Source organism: Mustela putorius, unplaced genomic scaffold (genome assembly GCF_011764305.1).
Source record: "Mustela putorius furo isolate JIRA1106 unplaced genomic scaffold, ASM1176430v1.1 tig00000831_pilon_pilon_pilon, whole genome shotgun sequence".
In the NCBI taxonomy this organism is placed as follows: Eukaryota; Metazoa; Chordata; class Mammalia; order Carnivora; family Mustelidae; genus Mustela; species Mustela putorius.
This window is the reverse complement of record NW_025421490.1, coordinates 4,441,773-4,460,586: the sequence shown is the minus strand read 5'-3', so window position 1 is coordinate 4,460,586 and position 18,814 is coordinate 4,441,773. Positions and strand designations below refer to the sequence as shown.

Sequence of the window (18,814 nt, the reverse complement as noted above, 5' to 3'; positions counted from 1 at the left end):
ATCACCAGGTTTACACACTTCACAGCACTCACCAAAGCACATACCCTCCCCAATGTCCATAATCCCACCCCCTTTTCCCAACCCCCCTCCCCCCAGCAACCCTCAGTTTGTTTTGTGAGATTAAGAGTCACTTATGGTTTGTCTCCCTCCCAATCCCATCTTGTTTCATTGATTCTTCTCCTACCCACTTAAGCCCCCATGTTGCATCACCACTTCCTCATATCAGGGAGATCATATGATAGTTGTCTTTCTCTGCTTGACTTATTTCGCTAAGCACGATACGCTCTAGTTCCATCCATGTTGTCGCAAATACTCTGGCTGCAATTTTTTAAGGCTACTTGTTCATCTCTTTTGATATCTTGTCTTTGCTTGAAAATAGTGACAACCACACTCCATGGCTACAAAACTCTCAGAGCTTAAGTTTTTAAAATAGACTTTCTTTCATTGTACAATGGAGGTAGTTAATTCATGATTCTTTTTTTTTTTTTAAGATTTTATTTATTTATTTGACAGACAGAGATCATAAGCAGGCAGAGAGGCAGGCAAGAGAAAGAGAGGGGGATGCAGGCTCCCTGCTGAGCAGAGAGCCCGATGTGGGGCTTGATCCCAGGACTCTGGGATCATGACTTGAGCAGAAGGCAGAGGCTTTAACCCACTGAGCTACCCAGGCGCCCCAATAGATAAATCTTTTAAAAAGTAAACTAACCATGGGCAACTTTTCTAGTATGGTGTTAAGTAAGATTAATGACAGGGAAATTTGACATGTTCCTGTATTTAAGCTAAACTTTTCTAATGTTCTGCACTAGGTGTGATAGTTACTCTCCACTTTAAATACGCACTCTCTATCAAATTAAGAAAAATTGCTTATCATCAAGAAAATATTTTGTATTGAAACAAATACTTTATTTGCATCTATTCATATCATCATGCAGTCCTTACTCTATGATACAATGAATCATCTTGATGATGTTTTATGTGTTATATTAACCTTGCACTCTTGGACATCCTCAGTGATAATTTGTTTTTGGATGCTTGGAAGGATCTCATTTTTAATTCCTTCCTACCTTTGGTCCCTCATTTCCTACCTCCTTCCTCCTTTCTCCCTCCCTTTCTCTCCTCTTTTCTCCTTTTCTTCCTTTGCATCTGTGCTGATAGTTACAGTTGTCTTCTTTGACATTGGCCTCCAGCTAGGGAAACACATGCCCGTGTCACTTGCAAAGTCAGCTAAGAACAATACACGCTAGAATTATTTGTTATTTGAAATATCTGCTGAGTGAGGTGTCTTGTTTCTTCCTGCTCTTATGTTTTTATTATGGTGGAACAGCTTTTCCCAGTTGTTATAGTTAGTTCTGTTGGCTTTTCTCCCCTAAGTGATAGTAAGTCTTTTCTAATAAGTCATCTTCTTTTGCTAACACCTCTTACAAAGGGTCTTGGGAAACCTCATGAGATGTTCTTCCCAAGGCTGCACTGGTGGGAACGAGAGCCTGCATTTCTGCTAGTTCTCTTGGCTTGTGTATTTTGTGTTTTTGAAATCTCTTCCATTTCATTTTGGTCATCGACTTTTTAAAAAATTTGATGGAAAATAATAGTCCTAATAAAAGCAGAAAATTTAGAAAATAAGAAAAATTATGACTCAGTCCCAGAAACCAAAGACAATTATGATTATTTTTGTGCATTTAGTTGTGTATTGTTTCTATAATTTTGTGTCAGCTGTATATACAACTTTATGTATTGTGGATCATGGGTGTGTGTTATAATGTATGAATATATTTAAAATATATTGAAATTATGTAGTAGATTTTGTTTATGGTGTAGGTTATTACTTAAGAGATTGGTTTAAAATTTCAATCAATTCTACTATTGCTCCTTATTTCAAACTGAACTCCTTTTTAGTTTGGGAATGTGGTATACAGAAATCTCTCTTTTTTTCTTCATGTAAAGAATTTTTTGTGCCTTCTTTGGTTGATATTTCTGATGACCCATTACACTGGAAAAAAGTGTATTAATTTCTTCTATGATTCTGCATGTCTGTTAATTCCACCTAATTTATTATACTAATCAACTCTATACTTTCTTCATTAAATCCGGTTCCTACTGACTTGTCATGTGGAACATTGACATTTCAAATTACAATTCTAATTCCTGCCTATTTTCGTCCTTACATGGTGTTCTGGTGTCCTCAGGCTTCTGTTATATATTATCCCATTTACTATTATATAATGACTTTCTTCATTTCGCTTTGAAATCAGACAGTGAGATAACCCCTCTTACTTTTCTTATCATCCAACAGGCAAACCATGTCAACCCCTTCCGTGGTGTTTTTTCCAAGCATGTTCCTTGGCATGTGTATTGGTTTCCTGGGTCTCCAAGAGCAAAGTACCACAGGCTGTGTGGCTTAAACAACAGAAATTTATTATCTCACAGTTTTGGAGGCTAAGTCCCAGGTCAAAATGTTGGTGGGGTTGGTTTCTTCTGAGGGCTGTAGGAGAGACCATTCCATGCCTCTCTCCCTGGCTTGTAGATGTCTGTCTTCCCTCTGTCTCTTCAACTTGTCTTCCTTCTCTGTGTGTTTTGGTGTTCAAATTCCCCCTTTTTATAGGAACACTCGTCCAATTGGATTAGGGTTCATCTTCATCCCCATTTTAACTTCATTACCTCGTAAAGACCCCGTCTCCAAAGAAGGTCACATTCTAAGGTCCTGGGCATTGGGACTGCAACATATAAATTTAAAAAGTAAAACACTCAGTATATGATGTTTGGAGGGGATACTCAGTTCAATTCTGTCCCATTCAACAATCTTTATGAAGTATTCCGTGTGCAGTGGGTCCAATAACTGACCTAGTCATACTCTTTTCTTTTCTTTCTTTCTTTCTTCCTTCCTTCCTTTCTTTCTTTCTTTTCTCTTTTGCCTCTCCTTGTACAACATATTTTTATTTTTACTGTTCTTCGCTCATTCATAGGCTTTTAAAAAGGGTGCTTGGAACTCTATATCATCTTGAGATGATGATAATGATGATGATAGTCTTATCTCATTTAGTTATTTTTCTAGCATTTTCTAATATTAATTTTTTAGCACAGTGTTTATTATTTATTTCTATAAGTTTCTCATACAAACTGGTATGTATGACCAGACTTCTTCTCCTGGGGAGAAGAAGTCAAAAAGTTTTCTGTGAAGGTGCCATCCATCAGGGGTGTGTTTGTGTGTTTTCCTTTACATCTATCAGTCTTCTGGATAAGCTTTGTTTGAAGACGCCATCGATGGGTTCTCTGTCTAGATTGCTGGAACTGGGCCCGGTGCACCCATCCCCCAGCCGCTGGGAGCATGGGCTGCTTCTGACCCCTGGCTGCCCCCTTGTCCAAAGAATTGCCCTTAGCACAGGGCTGCCTGGAGGTTACAGCCCTACTCAGCAGCCCTCAGCCAATGGTCAGCTGGAAGGATACAAAAGGCTGGTCTCTTGCCTGAGGGGTCATGGACTCTGAAGTATAGTTTGGCTCCTGGTCCCTGGGGGTGAAGCTAGAGCTAGGCTGAGACCACATCTTTATTCAGTGTTTCCACCTTGCCCTGTCCCTCTCCCTGTCCCCCAACCCCCACTCCCCATCCCCCCGCCCCAACATGCCCTTGTTCCAGGAGCATTTCCTCCACAAATCATTTGCACAAAAATCTCCATCTCAGGTTCCATTTCTAGACCAAAGCTTCCTTAGAAGGGTTCCACAACCAGACACCATGTAAAAACTCATGGATCCAATTCAGTTATGTTGTGATATATCTACTAGGGTAAATAGGACCTCTGGTGGCTCTAAGGAAAGAAGTTAGAATTCATCTTTCAGTGATTTTCTGGTCGTCCTCTTAGAAAGGTCCCACTGGAGATGGATTTTGATCTGCTTTTATAAGAGGAATAGCAACCGTGATTTTGGAGAACCTCCACCCCAGGGGACATAATCCAACTGAAGCAGATGCCTCAGACTCTGATGTTAAATTGTTCAACGTCTTCTCTAGGGAATACTACAATATTAATCCTTCTTGTTTGTTTCTTTTCTTTTCTTTTTAATTTTTATGTGCTTCCTCTGGGAAGGAAGGAAGCTTCCTTCCTCTGAAGGAAGACCAAGCTGGGAGACATCAGGCTCAGGAGCATACAGAACAAGGAAGGGAGACGATTGGGTCGGAGGAGCATGGAAGGAGGTAAGCAGCTCTCTCCCCTGGGCATCATGGGTCCCTCAAACTCAACACGTATGACACAGAAATATCTTGTCCATATATCATTCTCCTCCTCTTCCCCAGTTGGGTAGATGATGTGACCATCTACCCACTTCTCTTGTCAGACTGTCACTCTGTCCCTTTTCTTCCCAGAAGACAACCTAACATTACTGTGACAGCTGTACCTTCTAAATATTTCCCAGCTGCATTCACTTTTCTCCATCCCCTCTGTCACTAATCCTGTCTACATTGCCATCATGTCATACCTCAGCTGTGTGACAGATTCCTGACTAACATTGCCCATCCATTCCCTACACTGTAGCCACAGTGTCTTCTGAAACACAAATCTGAGGGGGCCTGGTTGGCTCAGTCGGTTAAGCATCTGCTTTCAGCTCAAGTCATGATCCCTTTTGAACCCACTGCACATGATCCCGCTGATGGATGGCACCTTTGGCCTCCCTGCGCAGCACGAGCCTGCGTGCCTTCTCCTACTTAAAGCCCTTTATGGGGTCTCCACTTGCCTCAGGATGGAGCCTTATCAATGCCCATGTGAGCCCACTTTATTTGGCCTCTGCCAAGCTTCACTATAACTTAATCTCCCTCAAGGCTCATCAAGGCCCCGTTTCCTCAGTTGCAACCTGTTCCTCTCCTTCCTCCCGTCACCACACGGGCAGGTCCCTCTTCCCTCACCCTGTGCTCTTCCCCCACAGACTCCCTCCCACTCAGCATTCAGCTTCCAGCCTCTGCTGACACCCACCTGCCCACCCTGCTGCTAGACACTCTTTTTTTTTTTTTTTAATTTCAAATTATTTTTTAAAGTTTTGATTTAAATTCCAGTGAGTTCACATACAGTGTAATGTTAGTTTCGGGGGGTACAGTGTAGTGACTCAACACTCCCCTACATCAGCTGGGGCTCATCTCAGCAAGGGCCCTCCTGTGTCCCCTTCACCCACCCCCCATCCCCCACCCCTGCCCTCTGACAGCCATCACTTTGTTCTCCTTAGTAAAGAGTCTGTTTCTCGGCTGCTCTCTCTCTCTCTCTCTCTTTTTCCTTTGCTCATTTCTTTTGTTTCTTAAATTCCACATACGCATGAAATCATATGGTATTTGTCTTTTGGACTGACTTCTTTTGCTTAGGATGATACCCTCTAGCTCCGTCCATGTTGCTGCACATTTGCCTTCTATGTCTGAGCAATATTATAATATTACATTGCGTGTATGTACCTCCTTGTCTTTATCCCTCATCTGTTGATGGCCACTTGGGTTGCTTCTGCAATGTGGCTATTGTAAATCATGCTGCTATGGCAATCATGCTGCTATTGGGGTGCATGTATCCCTTTGAATGGGTATTTTTGTATCCTTTGAGTAAATTCCTAGTAGTGCAATTGCTGGATCATAAGTAGTTCTATTTTTAACTTTTTGAGGAACTTCCATCCTGTTTTCCAGAGTGGCTGCACCAGTTTGCATTCCCACCAACAGTGCAAGAGGGTTCCTTTTTCTCTGCGTCCTTGACAATACCTGTTGTTTCTTGCATTGTTGATTTTAGCCATTCTGACAGGTGTGAGGTGATATTTCATGGTGGTTTTGATTTTTATTTCCCTGAGTAATGTTGAGCATCTTTTCATGTGTCTATTGGCTACCTGTATGTCTTCTTTGGAAAAGGGTCTCTTCTTGTCTTCTGCTCATTTTTAAATCGGATTATTTGTCTTTGGGTGTTGAGTTTTATCAGTTCTTTATTTATTTTGGATACTAACCCTTTATCAGATATGCTATTTGCAAATATCTTCTCCCTTTTTGTGGGTTGCTTTTCAATTTTGTCAATTGTTTCCTTCTCTGTGCACAAGCTTTTTATTTTGATGTCATCCCAGTAGTTCATCTTTGCTTTTATTTCCCTTGTTTTAGGAGATCTATCTAGAAAAACGTTGCTATGGTCCATGTCAGAGACGTTACTGCCTGTGCGCTCTTCTAGGATTTTTATGGCTTCAGGTCTCACATTTAGGTCTCTCATCTATTTTGAGTTTATTTTTGTGTGTGGTATGAGAAAGTGGTCCAGTTTCATTCTTTTGTATGTTGCTGTCCCATTCTCCCAACACCATTTGGTGAAGAGACTATCTTTTTCCATTGACTATCCTTGCTTTGTCAAAAATGAATTGATCATATAAATGTGGGTTGATTTCTGGGTTTTTTATTCTATTCTGTTGATCCATGAGTCTATTTTTGGTCAGTATCATGCTGTTTTGATACTACACATACATAATATAACTTCAAGTCCGGAATTGTGATGTCTCCAGCGTTGCCTTTCTTTCTCAAGATTGATTTGGTAATTTGGGGTCTTTGGTGGCTCCTTTCAAATTTTAAGATTGTCAGGTCTAGCTCTGTGAAAAATGCTGTTAGTATCTTGATAGGGATTGCATTAAATGTGTAGATTGCTTTGGGCAGTATAGAAATCTTAACAGTATTTGTTCTTCCAATCCTTAAACATGGAATATCTTTCCATTTCTTCGCATCGTCTTCAGTTTCTTTCATCTGTGTTTTTTTTTTTAATTTTTTTTAAAGATTTTATTTATTTATTTGTCAGGGATAGAGGGAGAGAGAGCAAGCGAGCACAGGCAGACAGAGAGGCAGGCAGAGGCAGAGGGAGAAGCTGGCTCCCTGCCGAGCAAGGAGCCCGATGTGGGACTTGATCCCAAGACACTGGGATCATGACCTGAGCCGAAGGCAGCTGCTTAACCAACTGAGCCACCCAGGCATCCCTCATCTGTGTTTTATAGTTTTCAGAGTACAGGTCTTTCACCTTTTTGGTTAAAGTATTCCTAGGTATCTTATTGTTTTTGGTGCAATTGTGAACAGGATTGATTCCTTAATTTCTCTTTCTTCTGCTTCATTGTTGGTGTATAGAAATACAACAGGTTTCTGTACATTGATTTTGTATCCTGCAACTTTACTAATTCATGTTTCAGTTCTAGCCATTTCTTGGTGGAATCTTTCAGGTTTTCAGTATAACGTATCATGTCATCTGCAAAATAGTAAAAGTTTTAGTTCTTCCTTGCCTATCTGGATGTCTTTTATTTCTTTTTGTTGTCTGATTGCTGTGACTAGGGATTCCAGCACTATGTTAAATAACAGCAGTGACAGTGAATGTCACTGTCTTGTTCCTGACTCTAGAGGAAAAGCTCAGTATTTCTTCATGAAGGATGTTATTAGCTGTGGGTTTTTCATATACAGATTTTATTATGTTAAGTGTATGTTCCCTCTAAACCTACTTTGTTGAGGGTTTTTTTTTTTATCATGAATGGATGTTATACTTTGTCAAATGCTTTTACTGCATCTATTGGAAGGGTTTATGGTTCGTATCCTTTCTTTTATTAATGCAATGTATCATGTTGATTGATTTCTAAATATTGAACTACCCTTACAAACCAGGAATAAATGCTGCTTGATCATGGTGAATGATTTTTTTTAACCTGTGTTTGGATTTGGTTTGCTAGTACTTTGTTGAGGATTTTTGTATCTATGTTCATCAGGGATATTGGCTTGTAGTTCCTTTTTTTTGGTGGCATCTTTATCTGGTTTTGGTATCAGGGTAATGCTGCCCTCATAGAATAAATCTGGAAGTTTTCTTCCTTTTCTATTTTTTTTTTTTGAATAGTTTGCAAAGAATAGATATTAACTCCTCTTTAAATGTTTGGTAGAATTTACCTGTGAAACCACTTAGTCCTAAACTTTTTTGTAAGTTTTGGATTCTGCTTCAGTTTCATTGATAGCAATTAGTCTGTTCAAGTTTTCTATTTCCTTGTATTTCAATTTTTGTAGTTTATATATTCCTAGGTATGTATTCATTTCTTCTAGATTGTCCAATTTGTTGGCATAGGGTTTTCCATAATAATTTTCTTAGAATGATTTGTATTTCTGTCATGTTAGTTGTTATTTCTTCTCTCATTTATGATTTTATTATTTTATTTATTTAGGTCTTTTCTCCTTTTTTTAAAAAAATAAGTCTGGCTAGAGGTTTACCAATTTTATTAATTTTTTTTCAGTGAGCCAGCTCCTGGTTTCATTGATATGTGTGTGTGTGTGTGTGTGTGTGTGTGTGTATGTAAGTTTCTGCATCATTTATTTCTGCTCTAATATTTATTATTTCCTTCCTTCTGCTGGCCTTTATCTTTATTTATTGCTCTTTTTCTAGTTCCTTTAGATGTACATTTAAGTTGTTTAAGAATTGTTCTTGCTTCTTGAGGAAGATCTGTATTGCTATAAACTTTCCTCTTAGGACAGCTTTTGCTGCATCCCAAAGGTTTTAGACCATTGTGTTTTCATTTTCATTTGTTTCCATGTATTTTTTTATTCCTTTTTTTTTTTTTAAAGTAGGTTCTATGCCCATGTGGGGCTGGAACTCACAACCCTGAGATCAAGAGCTGCATGTTCAACTGACTGAGCCAGCCAGGTGCCCCTCTTTTATATCTTTTTTTATTTCCTGGTTGATCCATTCATTGTTTAGTAGGCTGTTACTTAACCTCCATGTGTCTTTGGTCTTTCCTGATTTTTTCTTGTTGCTGACTTCTAGTTACAAAGTGTTGTGGTCAGAAAAGGTGGACAGTAGACTTCAGTCTTCTTTATTTATTTGTTGAGTCCTGTTTTGTGGCCTATATGTGCTCTGTTCTAGAAAATGTTCCATGTGCACTTGAAAAGAAAATGTATTCTGCTGTGTTAGAATGGAATATTCTGAGTATACCTGTTAAGTCTATCTGGCCAGTGTGTCTTTCAAAGCCAGTATTTCCTTGTGGATTTTCTAGTTAGATCATCTGTCCATTAATGTAAGTGAGATATAAAAGTCCCCTATTTTTATTGTATTATTATCAATTAGTTTTTTTACGCTTGTTATTGTTATGTATTTGGGTGCTCTCAGGTTGAGTGAATAAATATTTACAATTGTTATATCTTCTTGTTGGATTGTCACCTTTTTATTATATAGTGTCCTTTGAATCTTGTTACAGTCTTTGCTTTATTTATTTTTTTTTAAGATTTTATTTATTTATTTGACAGAGAGAGATCACAAGTAGGCAGAGAGGCAGGCAGAGAGAGAGAGAGGGAAGCAGGCTCCCTGCAGAGCAGAGAGCCTGATGCGGGGCTCAATCCCAGGACTCTGGGATCATGACCTGAGCCGAAGGCAGAGGCTTTAACCCACTGAGCCACCCAGGCGCCCCTTGACATCCATTTGTAAAAAGAAGTTTAGAAAAAAAAATTTTTTAAAGAAAAAATATATATTAGACTGGTGAATAGAACAGAGTCACCCACTTAATTTGGGGAGTATTTTGGTCTCTTAGAAGAAGCTACCTCCCAGAATTTTAAAGAATTAATACACACACACACACACACAAAATAAGGATAAACATGATGAAGGGATGAAATATGACTATAAAGATGAAAAAATTTTTAAAAAATTTCTTAAAAAGGAGTTGATAAGATAAGTTGGTTGGGAGAATAAAGAAAAAGAAAGTGGAGCGAATTTGCTCAGGCTGGACACTAGAACAAAGCCTGGTGCTAGGTTTAGGGTGTATTTTGATCTATTAGAAAAAGTTGTATACCAAATTTTTTTAGAAGAAAAAACCCTATGTGTATATAAAAAATATAATTAGATACAATGAAGGATAAAATATGACTATAATAATGAAGTTTCAAAAAAGACTTTTTTAATGAAAGATATTGTTAAGATAAACTAGTTAAAAAACGTTAAAAGAGGGAAGAGTAAAAGTTAAAAAAATTTTAGTGTAAGGAAAAGAATAAAATTAAAAAATTAATTAACTTTGCAGGACTAAAGAATCATGGGGAGAAAGCCATGAATTCTATGCTTTGCTTTCTCCTTTGGAATTCTGCTGTTCTCCTTGGTAAGTGAACTTAGTCTTGACTGGATTTCTTGCCTATCTTCTGCGGGAGAGGCCTGTTGTAGTGATTCTCAAGTGTCTTCGTCTGAGGCGGAATTGCACCCCCTTACCAGGGGCTGGGCTAAGTAATTCTCTCGGGTTCGCTTTCAGGAGCTTTTGTTCTGGGTTCGCTTTCAGGAGCTTTTGTTCCCTGAGCACTTTCCGTAGAGTTCCGGAGGATGGGACTGAAGATGGCGGCGCCCAGTCTCTGGCCCTTAGGAGCTGAGAGCTCGGCCCCCACTCTTCTCTCGGGGAAAAGCACTCAATCCCTCCTGTCTTCCGGGTCTCCCGCTGCACTCCGAGCTCACCTGGCCTGTGTCCAAGGATTTCTGTCTCTGACACACAGCCCCGCCTGGAGTCTCCAGACCCAGCAGATCCCTGCACTCTTCCAGGGGGGTCTTCCCGGATCTTGTGGGGTTTCTGCTTACAGAGCAGTGGCCTGACTGTGCCACGGACCACACTCCTCACTCCTCACCTCCATCTCTGTAGCCGGCTTCCCCACTCTAATACCTGTGAGCTCTGTGACACTTAGACACCCTGATCCTTCTGTGACCCCGCGTACCTGAGACCTCGCTGTCCTCGCATGGGCTTCACCCCAGCTAGCCTCTGGAGCAATGTCCCTCAGTGGAGCAGACTTTTAAAAGTCCTGATTTAGTGCTCCATTGCTCTACCGGGGGCCGGCCCCTCCCCCATCGTCTATCTTCCTGTGGCTTTGGATTCATTTCTCTGCAGGTTGTACCTTTCAGAAAGTGGTCAATTTTCTGTTTTTTTTTTTTTAATTTATTTAAAGATTTATTTTTATTTATTTGACAGACAGAAATCACAAGTAGGCAGAGAGGCAGGCAGAGAGAAAGGGGGGAAGCAGGCTCCCCGCTGAGCCAAGAGCCTGATGCAGGGCTCGATCCCAGGACCCTGAGATCATGACCTGAGCTGAAGGCAGAGGCATTAACCCACTGAGCCACCCAGGTGCCCCAATTTTCTGTTTCTATAATTGCTGCTCTTCTCTTCCATCTCCTGTTGGAGCTGTAGGTATTCAGAATGGTTTGATAAACTATCTAGCTGATGTCCTGCTACCTGATGTTGTCTCAGCCTGCTACTTCTCCACCATCTTGACTCCCCCCTTTTGTGACATCCATTTGTATAATAATTATTTCTCCAACTCTCATTTTGAATCTGCAGGTGTCTTGACGTCTAAATTGAGTCTCATATAGGCTCATATAGAGGGACATATAGCTGGGTGTTTTTACAGCTATGCATTCCATATAGGACCATATAGTTGGGTCTTTTTTTTTTTTTTTTTTAATCCAGTCTGACATCCTAGGTCTTTTGATTGGAATGCTTACTCTATTTACATTCATAGTAATGATTGATAGATATGTATTTATTGCCATCTTATGACTTGTTTCTTTTTATTGTTTCTGGAGATTTTCTCTGATCCTTTCTTGTCTTTGTCTCTTTCATGTATTGTTGATTTTCTTTAGCGGTACATTTGGATTTCTTTCTCTTTATTCTTTGCATATTTATCAGTGGTTTTTGGTTACCATGAGGCTTGTGTATAACCTCTTCTGTATATAGCAGTCTATGTTAAGTTGATGGTCATTTATGTTTGAACCCATTCTAGGCATTCTTGTCCTGTGATCCCAGAGCCTCAGTGTTCTCCTTCACCCCCATGGTCACACGTCATTGTAGGCTGTCCTTATGCCTCACAACACTTCAAGAGCTAGGAAGTCAGGAGCATGTGTCTCCTTTCGTCCACCATCTCTCTAGTGCAAGGGCTATAGTGAAGACACTGTACCTTGTGCCGATCAGAAAAAGGGCCCCCTCCAGGCAAGGGTTTTTCTCTTTCATTTTAGCAGGAGCCACACGCCAGAATAGTAGAGTTTGGGCTAGATTGGGCATGCCTTTGCCCTCTTTGGTCAGGTACTTTTGTGAAAAGCACAGACCACACAACCATACACATTGATCTTGTAAAGCAACAACCCAGTGCTTTGTGGGACCTAAGAAAAGAAGAAACCCACAAGTAAATTTGGGTTATCACTGAGATCTGTGTCAAAGGATTGCTTATCCTCCCTCTGTAATGGAATGCATATCTGGAAAGACAGGAAAACACTTCAAAGCCAGTGAAAGAAATTTCAAAGCAAGAAAGGGAGGTATTATGACCAACTCACATATCTAATAGGGCTGTCAGAGCATTGTGTTATAGTATGATTGGTAACATTTTTTATTTGTAATTTGTGCAGAAAATAATGTTGCATCTTCCAACCTACAGCATCCTGGATTTGATAATATATAAACAACAGTTAGGGGATATATTCAGTTGCATGTAAGAGAAACTGGTCTCTACTGGCATCACCAAATACAGTTCATTTTTCTCACATGTCAAGAAGCGTGGAGACAGGCAGTCCAGGGCTGGTCTACCAACTCTATGATGTACTCAGGTTCTGTCTCTTTTCTTTCTGTCCTCAGCATGTGGCTTTCTCATGGTTCCCTCAAGGCTCATAAGAGTGGATATTGAATTGGCAGCTAGCAGAGTCTGTCGCACAGTGGTTTTCATTATGGCCTTATCTATTTAGTCTTTTTTTTTTTAATCATCCTTAAGTTCTTATTCTTTATTTTCTGTTTGCCATTTGTTTTCCATTCTTATCAATTGCTGTGTTATTTAGCTGTGATTTTTGTTTTCTAAGTGGACCATCAGTGCCCCATTAGTTCTACTCTTTACGAGTTCCTGGAGTTGTTTCAGTGTTTACACATTTGTTGAGACCTTTCTGTATTGCTGTATATCCTTTTTTTTTTTTTTTTAAGATTTTATTTGTTTGTCAGACAGAGAGAGAATGAGAGAGTGTGCATGCACAAGCAGGGGGAGCAATAGGTGGAGGGTGAAGCAGGCTCCCCACTGAGCAAGGATCCCAATGTGGGACTTGATCCCAGGACCCCAAGCTGACTACTGGAGCTGAAGGCAGACACTCAACCAACTGAGCCACCCAGGTGTCCCATGTTTGTTCTTTATTTTATACTCCCAGTCTCTTCTTTATCTCTCATAGCCTAGTTAGTACCAGATGATTTATTCTCATTTTGGAATCTTCGGGGAGTATCACCAATCCCACCATTGTGCATAGTTTGTCTTCTGCGATTTTGCTCTCCCCTTCAGTTTGGTGATTCTATTTGATTTTTGTTATTAAAATATTTAGACTTGCTTATTGGCTTGGAAGCTTGTCTTTGTTTTTGTTGTTGCCATATTTCCCTTTATGCCCCCAGAAATTATAGCTGTGTGTGTGTGTGTTTTAAGGATTTTGTCAGAAGCAAGTGACCTGAACTATTGTGTGGCTATCTAACAGGACTAATTGTGTAAAAACACAGGTATTGAGAGCAAGATTGGACTCTTCAATTCTTTTCTTTTGTCTCTCATCTAGTGTCAATTACCTTAATTAAAAAGACTGTTTCTGGGGTGCGTGCCTGGCTCAGTGGGTAGAGTATATGACTCTTGATCTTGGGGTTGTGAGTTCAAGCCCCACATTGGGTGAAGAGATGACTTTAAACACTTTTTTTAAAAAGACTGTTTCTTACAATTATTATGTATCATCTGGGTTTAACAAATAATGGCTTAGGAACAAACTCTGGCTCATCACTGTTTTGTGAGTAAAATTCTAGGGGAACACGGCTCTAACCATTCATTTAAACCTTTCGTGCCACAAAGTTGGGGTTAAGCAGTTGCGACAAAGACCATATGGCCTCCAAAGGCTAAAATGTTTTCTATCTGACTTTTAAAACAGCTTGCTGACCCCTGTACCAATTTAATTCTACAGTAGTCCTTTGAGGTATGTATCATAGCATCATTTAAGCTGAGAGAGGTTATGCAATCGTCTGAAAGTCCCATAACCTGTAAACAGCAATGCCGGGATCTGGTCCCAAATCACTATTTATGCTATGCCCGTTTTACATACATAAAGCCATTTTATTCTCAAAAAAATCCTCTCATTCCTGTTTTGCAGATGAGAAAACTGAGGCTTAGTAATTTGTCCAAGTCCATATAGCTGGTGAACAACAGAGGCAAGATTGGAACCCACATCATCCTACGGCCGAATGGCTCTGCTCTTTCTACCAGGCCACACTGCCTCTAAATATTGTATTGTTAGATATGTTGCATTACTTCTCAAACATTCCTTGAGCAGCAATGATTTGATCCTAATTTTTAAAACTTGTGTCATGGAATTAGGGTCCAGGTCCCTTCAGAAGTAAAAGGAAAACTGCTGACAGGGGTTGACAGGGTTTTTATTTTTATTTTTTTAAAGATTTTATTTATTTATTTGACAGGGAGAAAGAGAGCACGAGCAAGGGGAGTGGAAGGGAACCACCTGCTGAGCAGGGAACCCAACGGGGGCCTGATCCCAGGACCCCGGGGTCATGACCTGAGCCGAAGGCAGACACTTGACCGATTGAGCCGCCCAGGTGCCCTGCGGTTGGTTGGTGGGTTTCAACAGGTCCATTTTTGTCCCTTCAGGACCAGGTTTTTCTGATTCTTAAAGCATTTGGTGATGTCATTTACCTAACAAAGCAGTCACTGCAGCAACTTGCTAATCCTGAGCTAATTTGCTGCGTGCGTTCTAACACTACCATTCCCCCCCCCTTTTTTTTTTTTTCCAGATTAGCAGGCAATAAATGCAAAATTACTCCTTAAACAAAGTCACTATGTAATCCCATGAGTTTGATTGCAAGCTTACAGTTTAAAAAGGAAACTGGATTCTCCCTCCATATTCTTTTGACCTTTGAATATGTAGCACTAAAAGGTAATCATCATTTTATGGTGTTCAAAGATTCTCGTTTTATCAAAGTACAGATAGGATGCATGAGACAAGTAGGTACCCACATTCAGACTGTGCAGGGTTGGGTTGTAATTCCATCTGGCTTCATGGGAAGGAATTGGCCGCCAGATGGAAGTTAGTAGAACTAGAGAGACAGCATCAGCAGCAGAATAGGAAACGAGGCTATGATAAAGACAGAAAGAAACAGAAATCCCCCTTGCAGATTTCCAAGTGAGTCTTGCAGCACAAGCAAGTGACATGACAGACATAGAGACACGGCTGTGGGGCTGGTCCTCACTGGCACACCTGATGTGTGAGGTTATCCTTGTGCTTGTTTCACACCTGGGAGGGTAGAGGCCTCCTCTGGGGCCTCACCAGGAAAGCACCTGGTGGCTCCGGGTTGGGGGGGTGTTGGGGGGTTGGAGAAGGGCACACAGCAGGACTGAAGTGTTTGCGCACCTGCCATCCTGTGACAGAAGAGCCTCTAAGATGAAATCTTTCATCCATGACTTCCTAGGCCTGGTAATGCCTTTTGTTTCCAGGTTGGTTTGCTTGTGTCCCATAAGAACAAACAGCGTGGGCTTGCTTTGTAGCACAGACGACAGTGCATTTATCCATTCCTTGTTAGGCACCTTCAGTGAGGCAGCGTTTTTTTTTTTTAATTTTTATTTATTATTATTATTATTTTTTAGGCTGGGAGTCCATTCTACAGAGAGCGAGCAAGAAATAGAAAAAATACTTGTGGGACAAGGGGGTCCCCTTCTAATTATATTTCTGCAAGTCTCCTGTGTACTTTCCAGGCGGCCCTGAATCAAGCCCCAGGGTACTAACAAGTGACAGGTGAAATTCACACCAGGCAGTCCTGTGGGGGGTTGGAAATTGACACCAGTAATTCCCAACGGGCTATTTTTGCAAAGGTGTAAAGTTTATTTTCTTAAATTACTTGGAATACACTTCCCCATGATTTTAAAGGACCAGAAATGTCTAGCAGAAGGTAAGAGGAGATTGTGATTCTAAAGACTTTTTGAAATTTGACATGGCATCGGTCCTGAGTACTCAAAACGTTGCTGTTGTCATGGTCCACACTGCAACAGGACAAATATTCCACAGATCGCTTCTTCTGCCAGCTTCCACGTACCACTGGAAAAAATAATCTGCAGAATTGGTGGGGGAATCTAATGATGCATTCGATGAGAAAAGAACCAGGTGTCCTTTCGTTTGTATTAGACAAAGAAACAAAGAAATTCATTCATGAAACAGAAATAGAGACTAGGTCATAGCAGAGAAAATTCATGCTCTGAGAGACCAGCTGGATGACCCTGAGTGACCATGGGAGAGAGCCACTGATCTGAAGGAAAGTGACCCAATGGGCTGCTTTCCTGGCTCTTTTTACAAAAGGTTTTGCCTGTGGGTGCTTAGAGGGGTATGTATGGTAGAAGTCAGCTGGTTTAGCAAGCTTCTAGGTTTTCTACCACAGAGAACATTGACGTCATTTTCTGACTTACCTGATTAGCAAAATAGAAGACATGATTTAAGAAATAGGTAGTAGAGGGCGCCTGGGTGGCTCAGTGGTTAAGCCGCTGCCTTCGGCTCAGGTCATGATCTCAGGGTCCTGGGATCGAGTCCCGCATCGGGCTCTCTGCTCAGCAGGGAGCCTGCTTCCTCCTCTCTCTCTCTCTGCCTGCCTCTCTGCCTGCTTGTGATTTCTCTCTGTCAAATAAATAAAATAAAATCTTTAAAAAAAAAAAAAAGAAATAGGTAGTAGAAAGAGGACAAATTGGGGGTGCCTGGGTGGCTCAGTGGGGTAAAGCCTCTGCCTTCGGCTCAGGCCATGATCCTGGGGTCCTGGGATCGAGCCCCACATCCGGGAGCCTGCTTCCTTCTCTCTCTCTGCCTGCCTCTCTGCCTACTTGTGATCTCTGTCTGTCAAATAAATAAATAAAATCTTTAAAAAAAAAAAAAAAGAGGCAGGCTGGGTCTCGGCATGCTGGGGTTGGTGTTGCCGCAAACTGCCTCCCAGCAGCCCATCCCTGGAGCCTGAAAGAGTGGCACCAGCTTCATTGTTTTGGGTTTGCATTGGTTATTGAAGGACCAGTGCCCAGACAGTATAAGACCTTAAGTCTAGCCTAGCGTCTTCACAAGGCGCTGCTTTCCCCAGTGTGGAAACGATCGGTTGGCTGGGGGTGCCAGCGTAGAGACTTTCTGAGGGTGGTTCTGGGCGGGCAGAGCGTCACCAGGTGGCGGCTGGGAGAAGAGGAAGCTCCAAGGGTGCTAAGGGGGTTTCTTACAGACCCGGGGAAAGCCAACGGTCACCTGTTTCATAGCGCTTCCTGGACTGGTGGTAAATTCAAGAAGGAGAACAAACTACTGTTCACACATCTGCAGTGCTGCCTCCTGCAAAGCTAGGGAAGCGAGGGGGTGCCCCTGGGTTTCAAAGGCCTGCTATCTGTATTATTTGTAAGACCAGGAGGAAAACCACGAAGCGTCTAAGAAACGACCCATTGTCAGCAAGACCTTGACTTCTGAATGGATTCCCACTGTCGCTCCGGGGAGCTTTGCCCTCTGTGTGGTGGCACAGACTGGACCGTGATCTCTGCAGAATGACGGAGACAGGCAGAGCCAGCAGATGGTTTACAGGGATGTGGCCAGGGCGCTAACAGCAACTGAGCCCAGGGCTTGCACTTGGTTTAGTCAGCCAAGACCTTTCCAGACCACAGGGCCGAGGGGGTGTTCCAGGGTCATGTGAGGACAGGAGCAGAGCCCGAGTCCTGGCCGGACTAAGCAGATTTCCCCTAATCTCCTCAGCACGTAGTCACAGGGGAGCAGCCCTAGAGAGCTGTACCGATTCTCCATGAGTGTCTCTAATGCTTTATAGGATTTCGGGCCCTGAGGAGAGTTTCTGTCATCTTTTGGTGATATTTGGAGCTTATCAAATTAGAAAAGTTTTCGTGTGGATCAAAGTGGTCTTTGTATACCAAAGTTCTAGGTTTTTTTTTTTTTTTCCTTTATTTTGTTTCGTTTTGATGTCAATCTTTTTTTCTCTCTCTTAAATTCCAGTGTCGTTAACATACGGTGTTATATTAGATTCAGGTGTACCATCTAGTGAATCAGCAATTCTATACATGACCCAGGGCTCATGGTAATAAGTATACTCTTAATTCCCATGGCCTATCTCCCCCGTCCTGCACCTTCCTCCCTTCTGGTGACCACCAGTGTGGGCTCTAGAGTTAAGAGTCTGTTTCTTGGTTGGTCTCTGTTCTTTTGTTTCTGAAATTCCACATGTGAGTGAGATTATATGGTATTTGTCATTCTCTGATGGACATATTTCATTTAGCATTATACACTCTAGATCCATTCATGTTGTTGCAAATGGCAAGATGCCATCCTTTTTTATGGCTGAGTACTATTCCATTCTGCATCCATTCATCTATCCATGGACACTCGGGCTGCTTCCATAGTTGACCGCTGCAAATAATGCTGCTATAAACATAGGGGTGCATGTATCCCTTTGAATTAGTGTTTTCATGGTTTTTTGGGTAAATTCCTAATAGTGTAATTGCTGGATCAGGGGTAGCTCTATTTTTAACTTTTTGGGGAACCCCCTTACTGTTTTCCAGAGTGACTGCGCTAGCTCAAGAAGCTACCTTTTTCTCCACATGCTCGCCAACACTTGTTAACCGTGTTTTTGATTTTAGCCATTCTGACAGGTGTGAGGCAAGAACTTATGATAGTTTTGATTTGCATTTCCCTGATGATGAGTGATGTTGAACATCTTTACATATGTCTTGGCCATCTGGATGTCTTCTTTGGAGAAATATCTATTCATGTCTGATGCCCATTTTTAAATTGGATTATTTATTTTTTGGGTGTTGAGTTTTATGATTTCTTTATATATTTTG

General features: G+C 41.3%; 1 protein-coding gene across 5 annotated transcripts in view; it reads left to right on the top strand.

Moving 5' to 3' along the window:
- MBOAT1 (membrane bound O-acyltransferase domain containing 1) overlaps positions 1–18,814 on the top strand; it is a 239,676-nt gene that overhangs the window by 21,322 nt on the left and 199,540 nt on the right. For 4 of the 5 annotated variants that reach the window (XR_006608124.1, XM_045085081.1, XM_045085078.1 and 1 more), the window contains exon 2: positions 4,078–4,180. Coding sequence is in view for 4 of the 5 variants with exons in the window: in XM_045085081.1 (XP_044941016.1) it covers positions 4,078–4,180 (103 nt within the window). In the remaining variant the exon portion in view is untranslated. Of the gene's footprint in view, positions 1–4,073; positions 4,181–18,814 lie in introns of all 5 variants that reach the window. The other variant, XM_045085079.1, reaches the window with a different exon arrangement.